The sequence below is a fragment of the Aythya ferina genome (assembly GCF_964211825.1).
Source record: "Aythya ferina genome assembly, chromosome: 2".
Taxonomy (NCBI): Eukaryota; Metazoa; Chordata; class Aves; order Anseriformes; family Anatidae; genus Aythya; species Aythya ferina.
In genome coordinates, this window is record NC_140297.1 from 115,584,426 (window position 1) to 115,611,468 (window position 27,043).

The 27,043-nt window shown below is 39.6% G+C and overlaps 1 protein-coding gene across 5 annotated transcripts in view; it reads left to right on the forward strand.

Moving 5' to 3' along the window:
* The window catches only part of NOL4 (nucleolar protein 4), a 193,254-nt gene extending 176,588 nt beyond the window's left edge, over positions 1-16,666 (forward strand). For all 5 annotated transcript variants that reach the window (XM_084510739.1, XM_084510741.1, XM_084510740.1 and 2 more), the window contains 3 exons: positions 2,557-2,737; positions 6,248-6,328; positions 14,714-16,666. In XM_084510739.1, the coding sequence (XP_084366865.1) occupies positions 2,557-2,737; positions 6,248-6,328; positions 14,714-14,907 (456 nt within the window). In that variant the 3' untranslated portion in view covers positions 14,908-16,666. The remainder of the gene's footprint in view (positions 1-2,556; positions 2,738-6,247; positions 6,329-14,713) is intronic.
* The last annotated feature ends 10,377 nt before the right edge of the window (positions 16,667-27,043 follow it).

Below are 27,043 nucleotides of genomic sequence, written 5' to 3' on the forward strand. Positions count from 1 at the left end.
CCCACCACAATTTTGCTTTTAGCCTGGTTGCTAGGAGATGGCAGCATTGAGTTCAGGCCCCTTCCTCGCCACAGCTAGCAAAGACCTTGCATCCCAAATTTGACCCCTCTTCATTGTGTCTTGCAACAAGAAGCTGGAGCTCAGGTCTCCTACCTCAGCCACATGCTCCAGCACCCAGGCTGGCACACATCAATGTGCTGCATCCATGCTGTGCCCTCTGGCCCAACTCTGCTGTGCTCTGCTATGAGCTCAGTGCACCAGCTCTGCAGTAAACTCACTGATGTGTTTTCATTTCAATGGCTAGAGGGCCTCTGGGGCCCAGCAAATCTGTGGATCCCAGACAGTTGAATAAGGAAACTGGGCCTCAGATACTCTGCTGAGCCATGGGCTGGCACTATGTGGCTGTACAGTGATTCTTCTGGAGACATCAGTACATTTCTTGCAAAAGATGGGGCAGTTGGTGTACATACAGCTAAGTATTTTGGCAGCTTCTGGGAGTTAGTCCTTTTTGCATTGTACCCTTTGAACACTGTCCAGTCCTTGATAAATTTGGTGAAAATCCCTTGCTGATCTTTGTGACAATAAAATGAGGCCCCAAGTGAGTCTACGTCATGAAATGTCATCTAGTTTTGGAGATAAGAAGACATCTCAGCCTTGACAGAGTCAAGGATTTGGATGATGATTTAAGCTTTGCTGTGAAGGCAGAACTTTACTGTATAGATTATAAATATTTTCTCATAGAAAATAATACTTCTTCTTTTATAATGACATTTGGAGATTAAAGGTAAATAATGTTAAAGTTGAATTCCTGGCCAAAAAAAAAAAAAAAAAAAAAAAAAAGGCATTGCGATTTTGGCTCTTTGTTTAAGTCTATTATTGTTTAAGAAAATACATAGGAGACCAGTTTGGCTATCTCTCTTAAAAATGCAGAGCTTAGCTTCCACTCATATTAGTGCTCAACAGACCCCATTCTGATTGTTTATGGAATTAATTATCTGGTGGCTCACTATTCTGTATTAAATATTAAAAGTTTCTGTTAATAATATATGTTCCATTTCATGAGTCATCTCAGTTGAGCCCGAGTCTTTTTAGCCAATAAAAGAGAAAGGGATATCTTCATCTCAGAAAAGTTGGTGGCATCTTATTTGAGAGATGGGACTGACTAATGGTAACAGGAAAACTACTTCACAAACGTTTAATTTGACACAGTCTGGGCACTATTTGAACTCTTTGATCCTTCTGTGTTGGTATATGTATTGTTATTATTTATATATATATAAAGGTTTGTAATATTTTATAATTTTTTGTAACTTGGGTATATTTAGCAACAATAAAGAGGTAATACAGAATCTTACAAAAAAGGGAGATGATACTAAAAAATCATTGTTCAGTTGACTACTTTGAAAATGTCTTTGAAAAAATCTTACTTGTATTTTATAAATACTGATGATCCATACAACTATTTTATTTGAAACTATTGACATATATTTTCATCACATAATAGTCAGGCCTACTAAAAAAAAAAAAAAAAAGTCTACACGTTCAAGAGAAACAAAGAAGTTCAAATTCAATTGCAAGCTAAATCAGAAATTCTGAGAAATTTTGGCACTTAAATCCCCGCAGTGGGTTGAGCAGTCATGCACTGATTGTTTTCCTTGTTTCCAAATACTAAACCACATTAAATCTTTTTTCAATGCTTTCTGCCCCCCAGTGTCATAAGTGAAGTTGTTACTGGGGCATTCTGTGATCATGAGTGGAGGCGTGGTGCTCTCAGCAGTAGATGCAGCAATCATAGATGAAGAGATATACACTTCTGAAATGTGATTTTCTATAGGGGAAAGTTGTGGGGCCATTGTGCTAAATCCTGTTTGATATTACACAATCATCTAAGAAGTAAATAGGGAGCATGAGAAGAACTCATGGTGTACAAAGAGTCGCTGTTTATACATGAGACTACAAATACTTTCAAACCACGTTTGTAGAGACATCCTTACCACTTGTGTGGTAAGGACTGTCCTTATATGGATGGTTGCTCATTCAGCCCCCTGCAAACATAGGAAATGTGGTTGTATTCTGTTTCTCCATTCCTTCTGTCATTTTTGAGGCTGATACATCAAGAAAAGGAGTTGGTGCATTCTGTATTGTTTTATCAAGAAAGAGATGTTTTTTTGACTCAGAAGAGTCACACCCATCATCAGAAAATAATGGCTTCTTTCTATCCTTTTCCATGCCAACAAAGAGTTGGATTTTGCAGGAGACTGTGAGCTCTTCAGGATGAGAGGATGCCTTTTCCCCTTTGAGAAACAGTATTATTGGCTAGTGATGCACAAAAATAAATAAATAAATAAATGTCTCATATTTGCGGGAAACATCTTTTATTGTTTTTTTTTACATTGTATTTGTTCAGCTGATATTCTATGAGAGACACATATGTGCTTGATTGACATGTACTAAAATTTTGTGAAAGCAATGGATAGGAAGTCTTAACAATGGAAAAGACCCTCTCATGCAAGATAAAATGTAACAATAATTCAAAACCTTTCATTGTTTTTTCAGGATGAGGCTGCTCCAGCTGACAAACAGTACAAACAGGAGCCAGCCCAGGTCACTTACTCAACATCAGCTGTTTCCAGCACACAGGAGGTGTTGTACATCAATGGAAATGGGACCTACAGTTACCATAGTTACAGAGGGCTCGGAGGTGGGCTGCTAAATCTCAACGATGCTTCTAGCAGTGGTGAGTTTCCTTCCTTACAAAATATGCCTGTGTATATATGTGTTCATGTGTACATTTCCCCTGCTGTACAGAAAGCTAGTCCGAGGGGTTTGATATTATCAGATAATGAGCAGGGACACAATCCTGCAAACAGCGACTGCTGAGCAAAATGCTTGTTCACTGCATGCTAGTCTCATTTCAGTTTCAAGGGACTAATTCACAATAGGGTGAGACTAAACCTGAAGTCCCTAGCAAAGAGTAAAAAAATAAATAAAAATGCTGGGTTAGATCTTCATCAGATTTGTATGACTTTATGGGGACATACCCTGTTATTATTGTCATCTCCTATACTGATCACAAAAGGAAGCCATTAGTATCTTTGTGACTGGAGTTTGAAAACACTGAGCTCCATATTTTGTGAAATAAACGAATTGGCCTGGATTTCTCATGTGGTCTCTCTGGATGCTTTAATTTACTGCAGATAAGGATCTGGCATGACAAGTGTTAAATGAGAAATCAGCACATCTATTTCTACCCTATGCTAAAAAATGGTGCAAGTAATTATGTGTCACCATGAGGTTATATGCCCATCTGAAAACAAAACAAAACAACACAAAAATAAACACCTCATAAAGAAACAGGATCATTTGTTTAAACAATAGTCCTTTCTTATATTAGCAAACAAACAAATGTATGTTAATTGTAACATTTGTTTGAAATGGTCCCCCTTACTGATTTCACACAAATTCAGAGCAAAGGAAATGGTTTACCTATTCCGATAAAAAGAGTATTATTGTCTGTCTGTCAGAGAAAAGTGATTACTCTGGAAAACTGAGGGACTCTTGCCTCCAAGAACAGTACTTAAAAAACGTCTCAGAGGACAGAGAAAACCCTGGGTTGTTGTCCTGGCTGATTCCTCACTGGTTGAGGAGTATGATGCTACAGGTACATGGACTGGCTTTGGCAAGACAATAGTTGTTCATCTACAGCCTCAATTTTCAACATGCTAAGCAATTTTCAGAATGTTACCAGGGCTGCAGCCTGCGAAGCGTTAGTGGTATATGGTGTACTGGTGACCTTCACCTCTGTGAATGACTTACATAAAATTTTCTATAGGCTTAAAAAAAAGAAAATATTTTAGTTTTCAAAATTCTTTGATGTGAAGAGATGATTACAATTGTTTCCATGTGCACAAAAAACACATCTGAGATATTGAATATGATCTTTGATCAAATGTTTTCATAAGAGTAAGACAGCCGTGGAAATCTCTGTTCCTGGAAAAATGTACAAGAACTTTCAAATTGCCTTTTACACTGTGGTCAGAGAATGTCCTAATCAGTTCCTGCTGAAAACAGTTGGCGCTTGCTCTTCCATCCAAGTAAGAGCAGGATTAAGCTTCCTATATGATTTGTTTGTCAGCAGAAGCCATCAGAATTGCTGCATTTTACATAATCCTAAACTGTGAAGGAATCACAACTCTTTTGTATCCTTGTTCTTCCCTTCAAACCTTTTGCAACAGGACACATTTTCATAGCTTCTATTTTTTAGTGGATTGTAAGATTTAGGCAAAAGTATTTTATGGCGCCTCAATATGAACTTCAATTTTTGAAAATGAGGTACAAATTTGACATCACAAATTAGTTTTGCTTTCTGATTAGAAGCAACATTTTCTTCATATCTTTAATGCAGAGGACTCTAGTGCTTTCATCATGATTAATGTTCAAGATGGGTTTTGTAACCACAAACGGTGGTTATCCCAGAACTACCAAATGATGCACGACTAATGCAGCTGGGTAACTGTGCAGTGCACTGTACTCCTCTGCATAGTACCACTGGGGTATTTGACCATCATCTCTGACATGTCCCTGGATATTTGTTTTTTCATTTGTGGATGGAGTTGCAGTTGAGAGGGGTGACAGCTTCCCTCCTGACAGACCTCACAGGGCAGTTGTTTGCAGTAATTATTATGTTTCAGGGAGTCAAGTCCCAAACATACATGGAATAGTTCTTTGTGAATTGTTTTCAGGACCTAAGAAGTGATTTTAAGAATGCATTTCCTTTTCAACTTAGTAACTCATCAAATGCTTTTATCACCTTTATAAACATTCACCTAGTGTAAAGATAAATATACACCTCAGTCAGAATGTGCGTATAAACAAATACAGTCTGGTTTTACATATCTGCTAAGACAGGAAAAAGGAAGAGAAGTTGCAAAAGACAGCTAAATCTTGCTGTTTGAATTTTTATTTCTGGATATTTCCCCACAGTAATATAATGACAATGTCCAATAGCTCTCTTATCTAGTAATCCAGATGATGTGTGTCTTTTAAATGCTGTGACTCATTTAATTTGGTTATTTCCTCCCCTATAGAGTTCATTCCTACTCCAATCCTATCTTAAATACTTAGCTATCTGCTCACCCAACTGTTTTGTAGCCCTGGCTCAGGGACCTCTCTGTGCCTGCCTGCTGTTGCAGGCTTCCCTCCTCAGTCTGTCTTTCCACATGGCAATTACAGAACCATAATTATTTCCTTACACAACTGTATGGGGTGAGCCTTCATACAGCTGCTCAATATGAGCAAGCAGAATGCAACAGTTTGTACAGTGACCCTTCCTTCATTGTCAGGAGAAAAAAAAAAAAAAAAAAAAAAAAAAAGGCAGGAAAAGGCTTGGTCTTTAAGCATTAAGGTGTTTCAGGTGTTTTGCCATCTAGGCCAAGCCAGCTCAACTTGAAAGCTTCAACCCATCTGCAAGAAATCTATGGATTGACAGAGCTTCTGTCAGCCTGTACAGAGACTGAGGAGAGGCCTCTGGCAAGTAGCCCTTGACTCTTGTAGATGTTCAAGGAGAACTGCTTACTGAGAAGCGTGGATTTCCACGGTTCTCATTTTTTAAGGCTGTTCCTGCTTTAAGGCAGTTCCTGCTACAGAGATGAAAAGAAAAGCCGCAGGGTGGGGTGAATGCAAATGACATTTGCTTGCCAGTCGCCAGCCAGCCGCAAAGGCTTCAGCTGGCCCCATTCCACCATACCTGGCATGAGCCTGGAGGGATGCCCAGTCCAAGGGCAGGAGGATGAGTACAGGTGTCAGACTGCTCTACTGGGAGCAAAATCCCTTGTTGCCACCATGAGCTGTCAGAGTCCCTGCGTGCTGCTGCCTGAGCCTCTCCTGGCAGAAATGGGATCACCCCAGGTGTTTCTGTCTAACAAGTCTTCGTCCACCCTTTCCTGGTTGCTACCAGCTGTCAGGGCTGGCTTTTCTGAGCCTGGTTCTCCACAGCCACTTTGTTTCCTGAGGTTCATTTTCTCTAAGAGGGTGTACACTGCTGCTGTTGCTGGGCCTCCTGGAGCTGATCTGGGGGCTGTTCCTTCTCTGCTGTCATCTGGTTTTCTAGGCAGAAATGTCAGTCATTCCCTTTGTGTGTGTAAAAGAGAGATTGTGTTTCAGACTGAATGGCAGACTAGCCGTGCCAGACACTCCCTTGTATCATGACATGACAAAGCAGCTGTTCTGTCTCTGTTTCTCTACACAGATCTGCAGCCACCCTCTACCACAGCCGCGAGTCAGCACTGCATCCCAGGCACCACAAACGTCCAGTCCCCTTCCAACTCAGGTGAGTCCTCCCGGTGAGTCCCAATAAATTCACACTGCAAGCAAATCCTGAGCCCTGACAGGCTGTTCTTGCAGCCCCCTTTCCCACAGGCAGGCCTACACACTGCAGCCAATGTCCCTGTTGCAGTAGTTGCTGGACTCCTGTTGCATTGCCCACCTCTCCCTGCTGCTCCAGGAGGGCTCTGGTCCCCAGGCTATTCTCCACTGTCTACCCATGTCCAAATCAGCCTTCCTGGTTCTTCAGGGTCCTGCAGAATCGACCCCATCAGCCAAGTAGCCCAGGTTGCAGGACTTTTGTAGAATGGGAAGCCCCCACTATATCTGGTGCACTGTCCAAGTTCACCTCTGTCACTATTTGTTACTAATAAACAGTGGAATTAATTGCAATCCCTGGCACAAATGTTGGTTCACACAGTTAATTTTGCTCATTGATCCCTCACTTCTTTCTAGAGCATGTTGTGCTCCAGAACTGAAGTTATTTTGGTATAGCTGCAGGATCAAGAGAGGTTTGTATGAGCAGGGCAACTGCATGCATGCTGGGCAGTGCAGTGCATCCCTGATGAAGAGGAAGGATGAAGGCTGATGAGCCTCAATGTTTGACATGGCTGTGCTGCTCTGGGGCAGGGAGAGGATGGCTGAGCACATCAGTCTAGTTCTTCATATGGCAGTAGGAAGTAGTTATTTCACTGCTCTTTTGTGCAATTTAGGTCAGAGATGCAAGCAATTGCCACAGGGCTTGTCAGTTCACTGGGATACAGGTGCATTAGGCGGGTTGAAAGGTTAGAGAAAAGTAGAACATACTGTGTGCTGAACGGGGTTGTACAATTTATCAGCTATAAGGTTATACAGAAGCATGTGCTGTGCCAAGCATTGCTCACAGAATGCTGAGGGGTATAAGACCCACGTGGTTCCTTCCCTTTAACCCACACCACATTGGCATAGATGCAAAGAGAGTACTTTTGACACTAGTATAAGCAACAGAGAAGTTGTGTAGGAATAACAGGTACTTATCACGGTTGAAGTTGTTATGTAGACTATCTTTTGTGAGGTTACAGTATCAGGGTGCAGGGTGCAATGCAATTCCCATGTGCCTCACTAAGCCTGTATGCATTCATGTACTGAAATGCAGGGGATGGTCAGGTGTAACAGTTTTTAGAGGGTGATGTTACTGATAACAGTGATGTGAGAATTCACAGGCATCTATGTCTCAAATTTGACAATTTTCTAATGCAACCTTCATATTTGGTCAGAGGTTGGACTCAATGATCTTGAGGTCTCTTCCAACCTAGAAATTCTGTGATTCTGTGATGGTAACATGAGGCATGCAAGAGAAAATTGCTGTTATGTCTTTTCTTTTCCACTCTTCCCATTATGCATTCTTATTTTCCTTGTTTATAACTTTGCCAAACTTTAACTATTTGAACTGAAGTTTTCCATCCTGAAGTCGGCTGCAGGGTGAATATTTCTGAAGTCGTTTCATCAAAAGTAATTTAGCCAAAGGTTATTGGGAATGCAAGTCATTTATCCCATGTGTGTGATGAGGTCTAGCACCTCTGTGAAATGTCCCAGGAACCACGCTTGGTAGGGGAAGTTGTCATACAGCTGGGGACTTTTCTTGCTCTGAGAAAATGTGCTCAAATTTGCTGAAATTATAACCTTATGTAAAATCTTGAACATTCACTAGAGGCTTCTTGGCGATAAAGTAGGGAAAAAAAATAATATAGAGTCCAGCAGAGCATATCCAGTATGCAGTTAATTCTTTAAGTGTCACATGCTCACCACAACATGGATGGCCTTAATGTAGGGGATGAACAATATTTTCCTTGTGGTTGCTTTCTCAAGCTTTTTATCCCTGTACTACTGCACAGTTTTCTGTGTTCTCAGTGCTATCCTGCAGAAATCAAAGCGGAGATAGAAATAAAAGACATAACAGTTTATTTCTAGTACAGGTGGAGCCTGGAGCATGAAGAGACAGAACAAGACTGATGGAGTTAGGAACCTGGGAGAGCGTGTTTAGTCTCCTTTCAAAAGACAGCAAAATGTTCTGTTGGGAGAAATTAAATTATTTTACCTATGTTGTGGCAAAAGTGGTTGTTTCCCTCTGTGAAATACTGGCTGAATTGTTTATTAAGATCATACCCACTTTTCTGTTCCCCCTTCTTCCTCCTCCTCTTCAAATTATTGTCCATATGGCATATGCAAGTATTATTCTGCTCCCACCATAGGAACTGGGATGAAATGTCTGTGGCTTAATTGGACAGTATCTTACTGTTCTACCTTAGCACAAAGTTCAGGAGACAGTCATTCAAGCCAGACAGGTGTATGCCATGTAATCCTTTCATTGAAAAACAGTGTGTTAGCTGATTGTTGAAAATGCATGATGCTCAGTGGCTATAGGCATTTCTGTGTTTTCACATCTCTTTCCTCAGGCAACATCTATATAAATATATATATATATATATGTATGTATGTACATATATATCTGCTATTTAAATTAGCAGAAAATGTGTTTCCCAGAGGGAAAGATGTAGGAGGAAGAAAGAAGCTTAAAAGGTCCAATTCATTAGTCTCTGTTTACTTGATCTGAGATCTCTTGGCACTTAAAACAATAGATTTAGGCACATCTGTTCTGTTTGGAGGAGGAGGACAAGAAACATTGACAGATGCATAATATCACAATAAAACATTCCTGCAATAATAAATACATCTGATTTGGGAAAAGTAACATGCTTTGATAGTTGTTTCAACTTAATTTTATTGGTGTAGATGAGAATCAAGTACAATATTCGCTTCCAAAGCCACTCATAGAAAAAAAAAAAGGGGGAGTGGAGAGGAGAATGGATGGCATAGAAAGACACATGAGAGATTTCGAAGCATGGGCAAATGTATTTCCATGCAATGCTACAGGTTTGGGGCAGAGTGGCTAGAAAGCTGTGCAGAGAAAAAGGATCTGTGGGTGCTGGTTGATGTTTGCCTGAACGTGAGCTGGCAGTGTGCCCAGGTGGCCAAGATCGCCAACAGCATCCTGGCTTGTATTAGGAATAGTGCAGCCAGCAGGACCAGGGAGGTGATCATCCTCCTGTACTCTTCTCTGGTGAGGCCGTACTTCGAATACTGTGTTCAGTTTTGTGCCCCTCACTACAAGAAGGACAACAAGGCTCTGGCATGTGTCCAGAGAAGGGCTGCAAAGCTGGTGAGGGGCCTGGAACACAAGTCCTGTGAGGAGCGGCTGAGGGAACTGGGGTTGTTTAGTCTGGAATCATAGAATCATTGAAACATTGCGGTTGGAAAAGACCTTCAAGATCGTCTGGACAAACCATCACCCTAATACCAATGTCACCCACTAAACCATGTCCCTAAGAGAAGAGGAGGCTCGGAGGAGAACATATTGCTCTCTACAACTACCTGCAAGGAAGGTGTGGGAAGCTGGGGGTTGGCCTCTTCTCAGAGATAACCAGTGATACGACTAGAGGGAATGGCCTCAAGTTGTGCCAGGGGAGGTTCATGTTGGAATTTTAGAAACATTTCTTCTCAGAAAGAGCAGTCAGGTACTGGGATGGGTTGCCCAGGGAGGTGGTGGAGTTACCATCCCTGAGGGTGTTTTAAGGAAAGGTTGGATGTGGTGTTTAGGGATGTGGTTTAATGGGTGATATTGGTGGTTGGGGGATAGTTGTACCAGATGATCTTGGAGGTCTTTTCCAACCTTAATGATTCTATGCTCCTATTTTGCTATAAATGAGTTTATATATATATATATATATATATATATATATATATATATATTTGTGAGAGAAAGGTTAGATGCTTAAACACACATGGCTTAAAATATTTTTTCTGTTCTCAATCATTTTATGCAATAATGGTAACCATTTTGAGAGTCATTGGCATATTTATTACTCATTTGTTTCAGTAGTTGTTAATTTTAAGACTGGTAGCCATCCAGTGACAACACAATTCCTAAGGGATTTTTGCTGAGAGAGTTGGTACTGTCTGAGCTATCAGTACAATACATCCATGTCTGACCCATATTTTGGAATATGATATAAATCTTGTCACTAATGAGTAGTGTGTGAGGCAATAACTAGCTGCATTTAAGTCTTGCAATTTACAGAAAAGCCATTTGTCCCACAGGGTATTTAATGGCAGATACTACTAGCAGCTTATTTGATAAATGATTGTCTAGCACATGGAGAGTAGGTTTTTAGGGTTTTCCTATTCAGCTTGATTTGGTTCCAACAAGAACCATTTCACCTCACAAGGGAAATTAGGTCTCTGTAACTGGACTGAGGTAGTGAATGTGAAATATTCCTGTGCTAAAACATCAATCAGGTGGCTTCTCCAAGAGGCAGTGGAGCAGTATCTCAGTCTTCAGAAACAGTATAAAAGAAAGGATCTGTCTCAAGGAATTTGTTTAATTCACAGCTCAAGAGAATATTATGAAGCTATAAAAACTTGGGAGGTGACACTTATGAGTTATAATAGTATGCACTAAGAAAAATAAATAAATAAATACACAAAAATTTTCTGTCTTCACCTCTGCAATGTACGCTTAATCTTTGCTTGAACACTGTGGAACCTGGTAGTGTTTGCATTAGGATTTTTAATTGTCCTGATGTACTCTAGCATGGGAAACAATATGCTAAATCATGCAATACCACCTTGGAGGAACCCAACACTGCAAAATTCATTGTAAAAAAAAAATCAGGCTTTCTCTGAATTCTTCTTTTTTTCAGAGGCTTTTCCTCTGTTTAAAGATACATTCCCTTGTTCTTGTGAAGACTGGCTTTTCAATAAATACTATTAAACACATGAAGGAAATACTACTTAAAGTAAGGACAGTCATCAAAAGAAATGACGTATAATCTGTTCAGCTTTCTCCAGGTTTAGTCATCTGTAGTGATGGCTTCTGGAGGCAGAGGTATATGAAGTGTCCACAGTAACCAGTTATTTTAAGAAGCATTCAGAATATCTGTGATTTATTTGCCTGGATAAAGAAACGTGGTGGATATTTATTAGTAAGCTTTAGGTTTGTGTCTTTCAACAACTGATTTGCACTAAAACAAACAAGGAAATCTATACTAGAAGAATAAGATGCATTTATTCCTTATCTTCTGAAGGGCCAGGTATGACTGATGAAGCTACAGATAAGGCTAAAGCATTTTTAGTAGAAAGCAGCCTAAGCAGCCTTTAATAATCAGTAATATTTGCCAGTGAGTGTCTATCATAGCTATTGAAAGCTGAATTCAGTATAATATATCATGTGGTGAGTCTCTGTGCAAGGTATTGTCCCAGATATAAAGCTTGACCTGTCATAAACAATATTTGGAGGTGAGGTGTAGGGGTCACATAACAAAATTAAAAGAACTGAAATTGTTTTCCCCACATCAAGCATGGCTTTTCCTCTTTCTGTTCAGCCTTCTGCCAGCACACACAGCTTCTCTGCCTGGTATGTTCACTATCCTAAAGCCATAGCCAAGAACACATTTCTGCATGTCTGGATTTCTTTGCTTTATTGCTCAGGGGGCTTTTATTTGAGGGGAAGTGGACAGCACTGTTACTTGTTAAGAACTTAAGGTAGGAGTTGCAGAGTGAATGAAAATCCTATTTTCCTACTACATAGAAATAAAAATAAATAAATAAATAAATAAAAATATTTTGAAGTATCAGGGCTACGTTAAAATCCGAGGTTTCACATTTCCTATGTATACAAGAACTCAGTATATAACAGAAGTCTTCCACATCAAGAGGATTTTTTTAGTGAATGTAGGCTGAACATTTGTCTCTATTCTTACTTGCACAAAACTTTACTTTCAGTTCCTTCAGAGCTTCAGAGATACATATTCCAAAGAGTTAAAAACAAAACAAAACAAACAAAAAAACCCACTTTCTTCATGATAATTAATCAGCACATCTAGGAATAGAGGGTGAGTCCTTCAGTTGAGTACATCAGTGTGACTCTATAGCCTTGTGAGGAATCATACAGATTTATGCATGCTGGACATCTGGTCTTCACCTAGTTTTCCTTTCAGAGTGGTGCTTTTATTATGTGTCTTTTATTATGTGTCTTTTATTTTTATAAGGAAAACCTCACAAGTGTGAGCAAGAATGCTTCTATACATTTTCAAATTATGAGTGAAATAATGTTCTGTTCGACTACTTAAAAATCTGGATTACAAAGGAAAAACAAATAAAACCCCTACAGTTTCCTTCAGAAAAAGATGTGCTCTGCCACAGCAGCTCTGTTGTGCCCTATATTATGTGTGTGTTTTTGGCTCTGACATGAATGAGAATCAAGGAAAGAGCATAAAAGTTAAAGTAGGTTCACCTGGAGCACAATGCCCTCAATATGTCAGTGGTACCTCTTCCACTGCTGCCTCAATAAATACAAAAGTCTTTAATGGCTTATTACAACTATTCAGTCTAGCTGCCTTTATGATTTGTATACCCCTCTTCCCTGTGCCAGGTTAAGAATTTATTTGGAAACATCCTCTGAGCTTCTTCACACCGTGATCATTTCCCAGCAGCGTGTGGTCACACTGAAACAAATTCACATAGGATGATTGTCCTTTTATTTATCCTTTGTACACTGGAAGTCATTTAAAGTCCATCCATTTATGCCAGTGTAAAATTGGTTAATACAGTTGTAAGGCTAAGTGGTGTTCATGCTAGTTGCATAGTAGGAAATAGAAAGATCTAAGAAGACTCTTTCTGTTTGAGTAGTTTCTTTTCATAGACCCAGCTCTACTTTCATTCACTCGGGGGGAGGTTTTCATTAACTTCAGTGCATGTGGGGACATGGCAGTCTTGACATTCTTTGTGGTCTCAGCCAATAGTTGCATAAACATAAAAGACAGAAAAATAATAGTAACGTTTATGACCAGATTTTCAGCTTCTGGAAATCAGTGCATCTCTTTCCACTAGTGCTTAAACTAGCATATATGTTTCTGAATCTTGTAATTCAGATGGGATTATTCTCTGGAATATAAACTGGTGTGTTTGGTATTCTGTAGTCGAATATGCTAAATTTCAAAATTATCGCAGTCTTTTTAGGAAGCAAGGTCTATCAACTTTTCCAATCCTGGGAAAAGTTTTGACACTGAAACACATTTTCCAGATGAAATTGAACAGTGACATTTATCTCATAATAAAGTGAAAGACATTGCTGGGGATAACTTGATCCCAGTTTTCAGGAGAGTATTAAGATTGAGATCAGGTCAGGCTGATCTTTTGCCTGCCAGAAGAATAGATTCGCTACATTGTCAAAATGAATGAACAGTGTTCATCCAGATTTGCACATAATGAACTGCTTCATAGGTATACTTACCATCTATATCCTTCTATGTCCTAAATAGTCCCGAATCCAATTTTGCCTGTCCAAATCTCCAGGCAGGAAAAAAAAAAAAAAAAAAAAAAGGTATTGTTTTAAGTGGAAAATGCAAACACCTCATCAAAGCACCGTATGTCTTAGCTAATAACTGTGGTCATGCTATCAGGGAAATTCCCCACAAAGCTGAACTTCAACATAGCAGGCAGTTTTGTTGATTGCAGTAATCTGCAGATTGCCCTCAGGAGTTCTGTCTTCTGCAGGCAGCATACATGGTCTGGAGAAAATTCTTTGATGAGAAATGCTAGACATAGTGGTACAGTGAGGAAGCTGCCAATGCAACATGATGATTGCTGCAGATTCTCTTGTCAGTGTTCAGACCTTACAAGATCCTTGCAATATATTGCAAAAAAATGGTAGTGTCATACTTACTATACCAGCCAGATTCTCACCGACCTCCTATCATTCATGACTGATGATTTAAATAAAAGATCACATGGCATGAGGACTATTTAATTGAAAGGCCATTTAACTACCTCAGTAAGGGATTCACAATCTGGCCACATGCTAATTGAAGCACAAAAAGTTGTGAAAATAGATATCTAGAGAGCATGGGCTTGATGCTCTGTGATTAAAAAAAAAAAAAAAAAAAAAAAAAAGCAACTGTGTAGATTGCCATGAGGGCTATGACAGCAGCTGGAGCTGGGGGTGCACAGGAGTTGAGCATTCTGCCTCCTTGCCAGCATCGGATCCCTGGGCAGTTTTGGGGAGTGTGCAGCTAACACTGTTGGGATACCCCTCAGCGGCTAAGCTTCTGCTGGCAGTGGACTTCTGTTATGTCAGCTGAATTTTAAGCGCTTCTGTCATATATAAAAATAAATTGCTGTGGTTCCTGTCAAGGGAATGATAACTGAACAGTTGTTGCTTGTATGTGCTGCTTCTCACCCGCACTCATTGAGAGCAGGTTTTGCTGCTGTGGATTTGTAGCTACAAACCTGTTGCAGTGAAATGTCTCTGGCAGCAGGATTTGAACCTTCTTTTCTTTTCCTGTGTTATCTGCAGGTCCAACAGATCTCAGTATGAAGAGGCAGTTAGCAACGAGCTCTGGATCCTCCAGTAGCACAAGCTCTAGACCCCAGCTGAGTCCAACTGAGATAAATGCAGTGAGGCAGCTTGTGGCAGGGTATCGAGAATCAGCCGCATTTTTATTGCGTTCTGCAGATGAACTGGAAAACCTTATTTTGCAGCAGAACTGAGTCATGTGAACTACACACTGGCCTGGTCTTATCTCAGAGTTTCCACTAATGACATTTTGATTTCGCAGAGCACACACTTCAGTTACTGCACAGTCTTTTAGGAGAGTTAATTACCATAATGCCACACTGTTCTTGATCCATAAAGTGATGTGTTAAGGTGCTTCAAGTGAACTTCGACCTCTGGTATTTCTGAGGTACTTTACTGTGTCCAGCCTATTGCTTTTGTTTTAGTGTGTCAGCATAAATATCGAAAAAGTGGCTAGAAATTAACTCGTTCTAACAAGTGGAGGAAACAGAAGATGCTGTGATGGTTTTTAAAAAAATAGTTCAAGATCCAAGTGCAATATTAGTGGAATGTGATACTGACTCATTGGACTTAAAGCTGCAGTATATGGCAAAACGTTGCCAAATGTCCTGTTGCTACAGGGCACAATTGCAATTAAAAGGATCTTGTATTTTAAAAAAATGTAATTTTTATAAAAAACAAAACAAAAGATTTTTGTTTTCATTCAAGATTTTTCATTTTTACTTTGGTAAACTTTTTCACTGGTCCTGAAAATGTTTTGAGGAGCTATTGTAAGTCCCCCCTTCCTCTCTTAACCCCTCCCTGACTGTGCCCTTCTCCCCAACTTCATATTCTTTCTACAACGAGTAACTCTTGATGCTGGATAATTCTTCCCCCGTGTACTGTAAATTGTCATCTATGGAATACCTTCCAAAGGAAGCATGCATTTCCTGCATTCATACCATTCTCAACTCCATTCTGTAATATATTGCAGCTTTATTAGCAATTAATAAAGAGTTGAGGGTTTTTTAAAAAAAGACATATCATTGAGAAAAAAATAAAAAGAGAAATTGATTTCTTACGGCGAGCTCATCTAACTCCATGATCACTGCTGCTGTCCTATACAAGTCCCTCTAGTTGTGATTGGATGTAGATGATGAATGTTAAGAGGTTGCAAGTGACAATCTGAAAATTTGCACTCTTGTGTGTATTTATTTTGTTTTCCTTAATTTAAACAAAATTCTTATGGAGGAAGGTCACTGACACTTCTGGTATGATTTGTATAATTCCCAGGCCTAGCTAAAAACTGTACAAAAATGTAAATGGATGCAGCTGCAACTATAATAAAACTTTTCTCTCCCCTCCCCCACTCTTCCCAACCCCTCTATTTCTTATTTTATAATATTGATTACACATAAATGGTGTTTTCTTTGTGCACTACGGCAGGCTTATTTTTAAGTATATAGAAGAGGTACTTTAGTTTATGCTTACTGTACTATCTGTTCTGTTGTTTAGCTTTTGTTGAATAACAAGTTTCTTGTGCATTCCTAAATTTGCCTTATTTCATGTACAAACTTTTATGTAATTCCATTTTTGACAATGAGTTTAAGGCATCAGTGATATTTTATATCTACTTGTTACATATAGTTTTCCAAGTAATGACTGTGATTGTGACCAAGTAATGTGCACTTTTTCTTGTAACTGTGGACATTGCTATGCTTTTTTTTCTCTAGTGTTTCTAGAATTACTGTTGCTTACAGTTATGTAAAAGAAAAAGAACTTTTGTGATACTGTTGGTGAATATTAATGTGAAAAAGCCTATGAAATATGAGTATTTTGGAGGTACATAGATACACAAACATCTCTAAGTTGTGGACTGATGTTCACATATTTAAATGAGAATTCAAAACCTGAGGGCTGGAATCATTTCCTCTGTTTTGTTTGGGTAAATAAACAGATTTCTGTGTTTAAATACATGATTGTGAAACATTATAACATTCAAATTGACATAGCATTTTAAACTGTAAATATTATTCTCTTTAAACAGGAAAAAGAGATTTCCAGTCCAATTCATGCAGACAGCCAAAGCTCATTTCTCAAAATTATTGAGTAAATCCAGTAGGCTTATCTAGCTGAAGCTTTGTTTTAATGAGGAATTTCCTCAATAAGAGCAGAAGCGTGTGGTCCATAAATCATGAGATCTGAGTCACTAACATTTTATAGCAGTAAGTTGGCTGGAGGCAACACCATTTTACTACTCTGCGTTTATTTTTAAAAATCTATTGGGTGCCTTTATAAAGGCACTTATTCCTGGATATGAGAATATTGTTGCTATTTCTTATTAGTTATTACTCATCACTTGAGAGATACATTTGCTTTTTAGATCTTCTCACCATGTTTGTGAAATCCTGTAGCTCATCTCTACCACAGAAGTGTGGTTCCCTCGACTTCTATCTCTCCAAGCATTCAGAAGTCTGCTAGGAACCAAGTGCCTTTTTCCTCTCTTCCCTTTTCAGATAACTACATCGTATTCTGTCTCTTCTTTGTCAGGAGGGGATGAAGCAGGTACCTTGTGCCAGGCTTCTATGTTGTCTTCAGCCAAAGAACAACTGGCACACATTTTCCTCAGAGAAGAAGGATGAAAACTGTGCTTAGGTTTCCAAGTTTCCTTAGTCCTGTATTGCAGGGCCAGTATGCCTCAAACTGCCAGTGAAGCAGCAACCAGCATTTTTTTCCAAGAGGCTGTTTGCCAGCCAGGAATGCTTCTCAGCTGGGCAGCCTCACTGCCTTTTAAGCCACCCTGCTAAATCCAGATAAGGACAGTAGGCTAGAGGAAGAGGAGGTAAGAGATCTGCATCAATGTTCTATCCTCTGACTCCTCTTTTCTCTCTATCAATCCTTCCTTCTCTTGAGGGATAAGTAAGAAAGTTGCAGGTCACTATGTGATCTTCACGGCCTGTTGCTAGTTTTCCCTTTTTCCTGCTCCACGCCTAACCTAACTTAATAGTTCCCCAAGTGTGTCTTCTATACTACATCCTCTTCTGTGTATCTTCTTTGAAAATTTTAAGGCCTTCCTCAATTATAGGAACAATTTACATCTGTCTCTAAATGCTCAAAGAGATACTTAGCTTTCAACCCACAAGTGTTTTATCTGTGCCAAATTCCAGCAAGCTAATGGGAATTTTACTCTATAGGTGCTTCCACCTCTGAGTACATTTTTTCTTTTTTCATCTCCTCTTTGAAACAATCACAGATTCAACTATAATTTTAACTTTCTGTTCTATGAGGGTACTTAAATTCAATCCCATCCAGTGAGGGAGAGACAATAAATCTCAGTCCACTTCTGTGTGTGCAAATATAGACCAGACATCACAATTAAGTTTGCCCTCTTGGATCCAATATAGCTCTCAGAACCATCTACTCTCTCCCTGCCTTGAGCCTCCTAAGGAAGTAAGGGCTCAGGTGGGGAAGATCTCTCTCCAGCCACAGGCTGAGTCAGCTATCCAGAAATAAATTCAGAGTTATTTCTTTTCCCTATCCACATCTTCTGTAACCAATGCCTACTCACCTCAGGCTAAATAAATTTTGCTCTTAGGGTAAGGCACATCCCTGAGTATTCCTGTCTAAGACTGCCTTCACAAAAGCATTATCCTTAAACCCAGTATCATTACTGTACCAGTCCTTCAAGTTGATGCATGCTCCAGTACACCTCATCAATGCGGGCTGTAGATGTTGGTGTGCCTTGACCCAGCCTTACATCTTCCCAGCTATCCTGGAGGTTCCTTGGGAGCAGTCCTGTAAGACCCTCCTCTTCTAGGGAGTTTCTGAAAGGGTAGTTTTCACTGATAGGGCAAGCAACTGTGGGTAGCAGCTTTAGAAACAACCTTAGGCTGTGGGTAACAATCCCACCAGCTTAGTAACTTACTGGATTTATTTACTGTATTTGATATTATCAGCGGAGAAACTGGAGCCAGAATTCATGAAAAGAGATCTGGGGTCAAATGGATTCTTACAGATTGGCACCTTGCTCCTTGTCATCAAGGAGCACCATAAGAGTCACAATGATTACTGAGTATCAGAAGCTACAGAAAACCAGTGCATGGGTAAGCAAGTGTTTGGCAGTTCAAAAGCTGCCCATCCCTTACGGAGAATCTTCTGAACGAGGAAAAGTAGATGAACGTGTACATGACCATAGCTATAAAAATAATCAGAAAGCAGCTATACTGAAGGAATTAGATATTCTTGTTGTAATGATCTGTGGACCTGCCAACTACCTTTTAAGTGGAGGTAAGTTTTGTGAAACATTGAAACAGAGAAAAATTGTTTCCCTCAAGTTTCTATGCCTGTATTAAAAACTTACTGTAAACTCTGAGAGGTTTGCCAGACAGTCATAAGGAAGATGTATATTTTTTTTTTCTATGTAAAGCTGATTTAAACAGAGACTGGAGTCAAGATCTGGCCCTGACACCAACATCAACTATTGAAAAACATTTACCAGCACATGAAAATGATTTGTGAAATAATGGCACAAATCAAGCAATTGATTGGTTACTGGAGTAAGTATAGAAGAATATAAAATACACTGGATAAGACTGATCTTTCACTTACCCTTGTATCCTGGCTCTGACAATAAATAAAACAGATAAAGATGTAGCAAATATAGCAATACAGAAGAACAGAGCAAGCATATAGAAATGCTTTCTAAATATACAGTCATGGCCTTCAACAGTTTGAGGCTGTCATAGGTTGACCCTGGCTGCAGGTGTATCCTCACCCTGTTGCTCACTCACTCCTCCCAGCAGGATGAGGGGAAGAATCAGAAGGGCAAAGTGAAGGGAAAAAAAGAAGAAAAGAAAAAAAGAAAAAAAGAAAAAAAAAAAAAAAAGTGGGCAGTGTTTAATAATTGAAGAATAAAACAAAAGAAAAACAAACAAACAAAGAAACAAAAAAAGTGATGGAAAGGCAATCACTCACCACCTCTGATCAGCAGACTAGTCCCTGAGCACTGACTACTCTAGAAAAACTTCCACCTGGTCTTATTTTTGAGATTGGCATTACATGGTATAGAATATCTCTTTAGACACCACAGTTCAGCTGACCCAGCTGTCCCCTCCCAGCCTCTGGCCCACCTCCGGCCCACCTACTTGCTGGGGCACAGTGGGAAACGGAGAAAGCCTCGATGCTTTGCAGACACTGTTCAGCAATAGCTAAAATGTTGATGTGCTACATCTGATGCTCTCTTAGCCACAAACCCAAAGCACAGCAGCATATGGGCTTCTGTGAACAGCAGAACATCATGGGTTGGAAAGGACCTGAAGGATCATGTAGTTCCATCCCCCGCCATGGGCAGGGGCACACCAGACCAGGTTGCCCAAAGCCCCATCCAGCCTGGCCTTGAACAACTCCAGGGATGGAGCAGCCACAGCTTCTCTGAGCAACCTGTGCTGGTGTCTCACCACTCTGAGTAGAGAATTTCCTCCTAACATCTAATTTAAATCTCCCCTCTTTTAGTTTAAAACTGTCCCCCCTTGTCTTGTTACTAGCTGCCCATGTAAAAAGTTGGTTTCCAAAGAAAGTTAACTCCATCCCAACTAGGCCCAGAAGAGGCTCATGAACTTCCTTTAGGATGTCTATGTCATTTGGAATATGAGAGTATTAACCAAAATCAGGAATCCATTGTGCTATTCACTTTCCAAACATAGTGAGACATCGTGTTGCCCTGAAAGCACTCCTATCTAAATGGATACCAATGAGTAGGAGGGAAAAAACAGGCAGAAAAGCAAAATGAGTTGCTTGAGGCCACGCAATCTGTGAATGCCTGAGCCAGGTCCGTTGACTCCTATCCAATATCCTGTCCCAATAAACAGCATTCCAGATGTGCCAAGTACAGAATGTAAAGTCCAAAGATTGAATTCTGTTTTTCTAGTAAGCTGTCCTCAGGACTGGATGAAATGCTGGGGAAGAGGATTCAGAAATGTTTTTATACTCTAAACCAAATAACCCATTTAAATCTGTTTTACACCACTGAGAAAAATATGGAGCACAAAGGAGCTGGAAAGACTGTAAAATTAATACGTGCTTTATGAATAGAAACTTTATGTTGCACCACCTAATTCAGTTAATTTCCCTGAGTATGAAGAAATATTTTTTTATGCAAAGTTTTTTGTTCCCTGTTCTAACAATGAATGTCTGGAAACACAATGGAAAAGAGTTCTAATTATTGTGACTACATATATAATTTATATTGTAAGTATAGCTTTGCTGTGGTAAGCCAACTTTAAAATTATGGTGTAAGGAGAGTTGGGAGAAGGATCCAGTCTACCAATTGTGTGTAGATTGTCTATGTTTTCCCTGAGAGTCTAAGTAACCACTGACTCAGCAAGAGCACGGATCACGGTAGCTAATTAATAAAGAAAGAGTGTTAGAGTTTTCAAGGTTTTGTAGAAAATATTTTAATTGATTTTTCTTTCTAAAGCTTCCCTGAAAATTTAAATCACATAAATTTTTGCTTTTTCCTGCAAGGCTGCTGTTTTATTATTGTAGGGTAGCTAGTCAGTGTTTGGTGCTGTTTTCTGTTTTTTGTTTTTTGTTTTTTTTTTCACACTCAGTCACAACATAGCGAAGCACACCTAGCAGGAAAAGCACTAGTTTTTTTTTTTTTTTTTTAATAAAGCATAAGCATTTTTAATATTATTATTATTTCCAACATCTCTGTTTAACTTTGGTTTTTTAATTATTTTTATTTGTGTTTTCAAATTCAGAGTTCTGTAGCACCACAAGCTTGACCTATTTATTTCCTCTCATTTTCTGTAGCAGGGGGGAAGGATTTGTTATATGGAGGAGTAGCTTCTAGCTGAGAAAAGCTCTTACTGCCCTAGCCAGCAGGCAGCTTTATTGGCATTCATTTGCTGTCCTTGATACTTGAAAATTGCAAGCTACAAGGCAAGCTTCACTTGCAGATCTGTTTTCTAATAATTAGGAGCACAGGCTAATTTTTTAAACTTCATTTTCCAAACACTTTTCTTTTCAATACAAACATTTAACCAGTAAAGAAAAAAAAATTACAGATTTAATATCAGTCTTTAATGTCCTACATATAGTTGTGGTACACATTCAGAAAACCTTAATAGTCTCAGTGCTAAAAGTACAGAATCAAATGATTGCTCCTTTTTAAATTATTATTAATGAAGTAGGAAGAAACAGTGAAGAAAAGACAAGAGGGAATTTAGGAAAGAAGAAATATATTGAAAAAAAAAATATGAGGGGAGGGAAGAAACTCTTCAGCTGTTCAGGTGAGAGTTTTTTTACAGTCTATGGAGTCCAGATTTCTACTACTGTGTGGGGAAATCAGTACAGAGGAGGTCCACCTTTTACTTTGGACAAGTGGGTAAAAGAAGTTGGTACATGCCTGTCTACTGTCCCTGCTAATTGCTTTGTCACTCTGTTACCTTACAAACATTTTGCTGATGAAGGGTTTCAAATCACACTCAATTCAAAAACTACCACATAGTTATTTACTAAAGTTTAGTGTCTTAAATACCAAGTCCTTTAGATCTTGCTATCAACAACTTGACCCATTTTTCCAATATATGTCAGAGTATGCTGTTGGGATTACCGCATGCTGCTATAGAAAAGCTCTCATTCCTGATCATCTTTTGTCTAGTCATTGCATTTCTAATATTTTTTGGACTGAAGAGTTTATGGAAAATCTCCATGAAATGCTATGGCTAAGGTATTGTGGGAAGTCTGAGGATGTTCCAGTAATAGTTTAGAAGATCTTCCAGAGGCAGAGGTCCCTATATCACTGTCAGTGAGACTTCGTGCTGATATTTTAGGACTTGAAACAGAATTCCATTTTCAAAAAATTGAGAGAGAAGTCTGATTATTAACGGTGGCTGCACATCCTTCTCATTGGTACATTTTTATGATGTAAAGAAGTGAAAATGAGTCTCTGGTTAAAAAGGAGACTGCTCATCCTCATCACTAGTAAAGATGGTTTTCTTTTTTTCTTCTTAGAGCTGGATAAGGATACTAAGAGGGATAGCAGTTATTTATTTATTTATTTATTATTTTTTATTAACCTTTATTGCTCCCCACCAATATTAAGTTATTGTTATGGTTATACTGTGTGAATGACACAGTTCAGTGAAAGAAATCAGTAGGTGCCCCAATAAGAGCTAAGCCCTGACAGCACTCTTTAGATCCAGATTTGTTTGCCTAAAATTACTTGAGTCATGACTCAGCTTAACACATTTTATGTGGGTGCTACTTAGTCTATTTGTCACTCTTTTGTTCACTAAATTTCTGTTGGTCAGCTATTAGAAAGAATTACCTACAATTCAAATATTCCAATCCCAGGCTGTGAATAACATCAATGGATTAGGGCCACTCCTGATAGGGAAAAGAGATGGCACTTGTCAAACAGAGAGCAACTCTAAGCTTAGAAAATATTTATAAACATGAGAAGCATTAACCTATGTCTTATAGTTTTACCTGATTAACACTTGGTAAGCCCCATGAACAGGATGCCATTATGACTTCTTGGAATTCCAGTCATAACATTAACTAAAATATTAAGAAAATATTAAACTAAGGAAATCACATCATCATTTCTGGATGAAATACAGCATTGATTGTTTAATAGAGTAGAGTAGAGTAGAGTAGAGTAGAGTAGAGTAGAGTAGAGTAGAGTAGAGTGGAGTAGAGTAGGAATGGAAAGGAAAGGAAAGGAAAGGAAAGGAAAGGAAAGGAAAGGAAAGGAAAGGAAAGGAAAGGAAAGGAAAGGAAAGGAAAGGAAAGGAAAGGAAAGGAAAGGAAAGGAAAGGAAAGGAAAGGAAAGGAAAGGAAAGGAAAGGAAAGGAAAGGAAAGGAAAGGAAAGGAAAGGAAAGGAAAGGAAAGGAAAGGAAAGGAAAGGAAAGGAAAGGAAAGGAAAGGAAAGGAAAGGAAAGGAAAGGAAAGGAAAGGAAAGGAAAGGAAAGGAACCTACAAAGAACAGTTAGTCCAACTGTCTGACCATTTCAGGGCTAACCAAAGGTTAAAGCATATTAATGAGGGCGTTGTCCAAATGTCTTTTGCATACTGACAGGCATGGGGCACTGACCACCTCTCTAGGAAGCCTGTTCCAGTGTTTGACCACCCCCATTAAAGGACATTTTTCCTAATGTCCAGTTGAACCTCCCCTGGTGCAGTTCTGTGCCATTCCCACACATCCTGACACCACGGAGCAGAGGCGGTCACCTTCTTTCCTCCAGACTAAACAACCCAAGTGCCCTCAGCCTCACAGGACAGGTCTTCCAGCCCCTTTACCATCTTTGTTGCCCTCCCCTGGACACTTTCAAGGACCTGTATATCCTTTTTATATCATGGAGCCTAGAACTGCACACAATATTCAAGGTGAAACCACACCAACACTAAATATAGCGGGAGAATTTCCTCTTTTGACCATGTGGCCATGCTGTGTTTAATACACCCCAAAACATGGTTTGCCCTCTTGGCTGCCAGGGCACACTGCTGGTTCATGCTGAGCCTTCAGCCACCAGCACCCACAAAGCACTTTCTGCTGGGCTGCTCCCCAGTCACTCAGCTTTCAGGCTGTACCTGTGTCCAGCATTGCTCTGCTCCAGCTGCAGAAACTCTTCCAGGGACTGAGGTTAGACCAACAGCTCTGTAGGTTCCTGGGTCTACTCTCATGCCCTTCTTGTAGATGGGTATAATGCTGGCGAGCTTCCAGTCAGCTGGTACCTCCTCAGACTCCAGAAATTCAGTAAATTGCGAGAGGGGTCCAGCTGCAACATCCACTAACTCCGTCAGCACTCCGTGGTGAATTCTTTCAGGCCCCATAGACTTACAAACATTCAACTGATACAGCTGGTCCCTCACAGTTTAGGTGGTCACGAGTGGAAAAGTCACTGCTCCCCCAGTCATGGTACTCCAGCTTAGAGGAGTGGGCAGCCCAATGTCTATCATTAATATTAAAAACTGAGGCAAAAAAGGCATTTAATGCCTCTGCCTTTTCCTTACTTGTTAGGTGACCATCCGCTCCAAGTATCTGTCCAATTTCTTCCTTTGATCTCCTTTTACTGTTACTCCTCTCCCATGTTATTAAAGTTCTTCCAGTGATCACAGACGAGCTGGGGGCCAGTACGAAATACCCTGATATGTTTTGCTTTCTAGGAAGTTGACAGCTCTAAGATGAAGGGAAAAAGCTCTTTTATTATTCTGATTCTCCTTCAGAACAAAAAAGGATAAACATTTAGTCTGGGAGCCAGAGACCCTATATTCATCCACTGATACCTGCGATCTATTTTGCCAATATTCACTTGCAAAATTTAGTTGCTGAGTAGTAGACTGAGCACAATCACTAATAAGTGGTAAACCACACTGAAGTGGTTGTTATTTGTGACAAGAAGGTACACTATGGTAGCTTTTCCTTGTGAATATTTCACTTTTGATTGATGTGAGAATATTGCTTTGAAATTGAGGACACGCTATAGAGAAGTGAAAAAATGTACCCAGCCTGGCACCAAACAACCACACGTGAGTTTTTGCAAGCTGCTGAGCAGCAGTAGTTTTGAAAATCAGTCCCCAGAAAGGTACCCAGAAGAGGGTAGCTGCTTTTCTCTATCTTTGAGAAACACTTGGGTAGTTAGGAATAGGATTTAAAGTATTTCCAAGAATGGCTCCTGTCTCTTTTCCCAAAATAAGGTCAGTTAACTCTTATGGTAGGAATTCAACAGAGACCTGACGTCCCCCCAAAAGCAGTATCTGAGATGATACCAGTATAATGTAGCAATCTTGTCTAGCTATTTTTCCTTCAATAATGCCAGTGAAACAAAGTGGAGGAGTGCTATGCAAAACCCACGCTTGTCAAACTAAAGAAGTTTTATCTTTAAAGAAGATTAAGCAGTTTTGATTCTGTTCTGCAGATGGCAGTGCTTATTGCAGTGCTGTCACATCCGACACTCAAGCAAGTCTTAGGTGCATATTTGACTCAGGTGATCAGCCTCTCCAAGCCAGGAACATAAGAGTTTCTGTGTAGGCACTTGGTGAGTTATCGCTAGAGATCTCAGTCAAATCTTCCTTGACTAGAAGGCACTCATAGGCCACTCCTAGTGGTTAACCTTTGTGCTCTTCCATGGTGCCTACAACCTCATGGCACATTTGTTCTCACACTCCCATTTGGCTTCATTACTATATTTGGTAGGGTTTTCACAAAAAGGAAAGGCATGTTCTTTTTGTGTGTGTGTGTGTTTTGTTTGTTTGTTTGTTTTTTATCTGTTCTGAGGAATTTGTTTAATTTTCTCTGTTTATTTTCTCATACTAAGCCTTTCAATTCAGTTGTAAACACAACTACCTTAAAAATACAGTTGTAGCTTCAGCTGATGGGCTACAAAAATCATCTAAAATACCTAAAAAGGATTCAGATGCCCCTGGAACATAGAGCAAGAGCTTTGCTGAGAACACGAAACAAGGATAGGTGAAGGAGGGCTTATACATTTCTAATATGTTATGCTCCTGTTTTTTTTTCTTCCCTTGCTGAAGGGTAACAGTCCCTTTCATGAAATGTGTTTGTTATTTTAACCACAGTGTTTATGGACTAATAAATACAAAACAACAACATTTTAGCATGTGCTTTTATTGGTAGCAAGAGACATAATCAGGAGAAGTCATAGCAATCTGATCAAACACTTTATTCCACTGTAGATGCAACATGCCTGCACAGGCAAAGCCTTGAAAACTGAACACCCTGTCTGGCATTCCTGCCCTCAGCTCACTTGGAAGTCTGTGGGAGCTGAGAGTGCCTTTTGCTCTTCAGTCTTGGTGTGTTGAAGGTGAAAGAAAGCATGTGTCATGCTGTAATTTGTCACAGCTTATCTCAGTGAATGAAGGTGTGTCTATGCTAAAACATTTCTCCCACTTTCTGGTCATTTACCCCACTCTGGAATGTGGATATTAATAAGATCTTCATGTATTTAAAGGTGTTTGTTTGTTTGTTTGTTTGTTTCATCATCCTCTTAGCAGGAGGAAAGAGCAGAGATAAAGTGAGACATCCACTTACAGTCATACTTTGCTATGATCATACACTTATAACTGCTACTCCACTGAGGCACCGCAACATTACTGATTGGGGATGACCCTAGTTAACCCAGACACCTTATTGCCCATCTTACATACTGCCATCACTTTTAATTAATTTCTCACACCAGACAGGTGCTTTTGTTTTGTTTTGTTTTCCTGGAAGGATGAAATGGGGATCATCACAAAAATGGACAAGACTGTGAGTATGGCTTGACATGTGACAAAAATATCTAAACAACCTGCTCTTACATGTAGCAAATGTGTGTGGCATT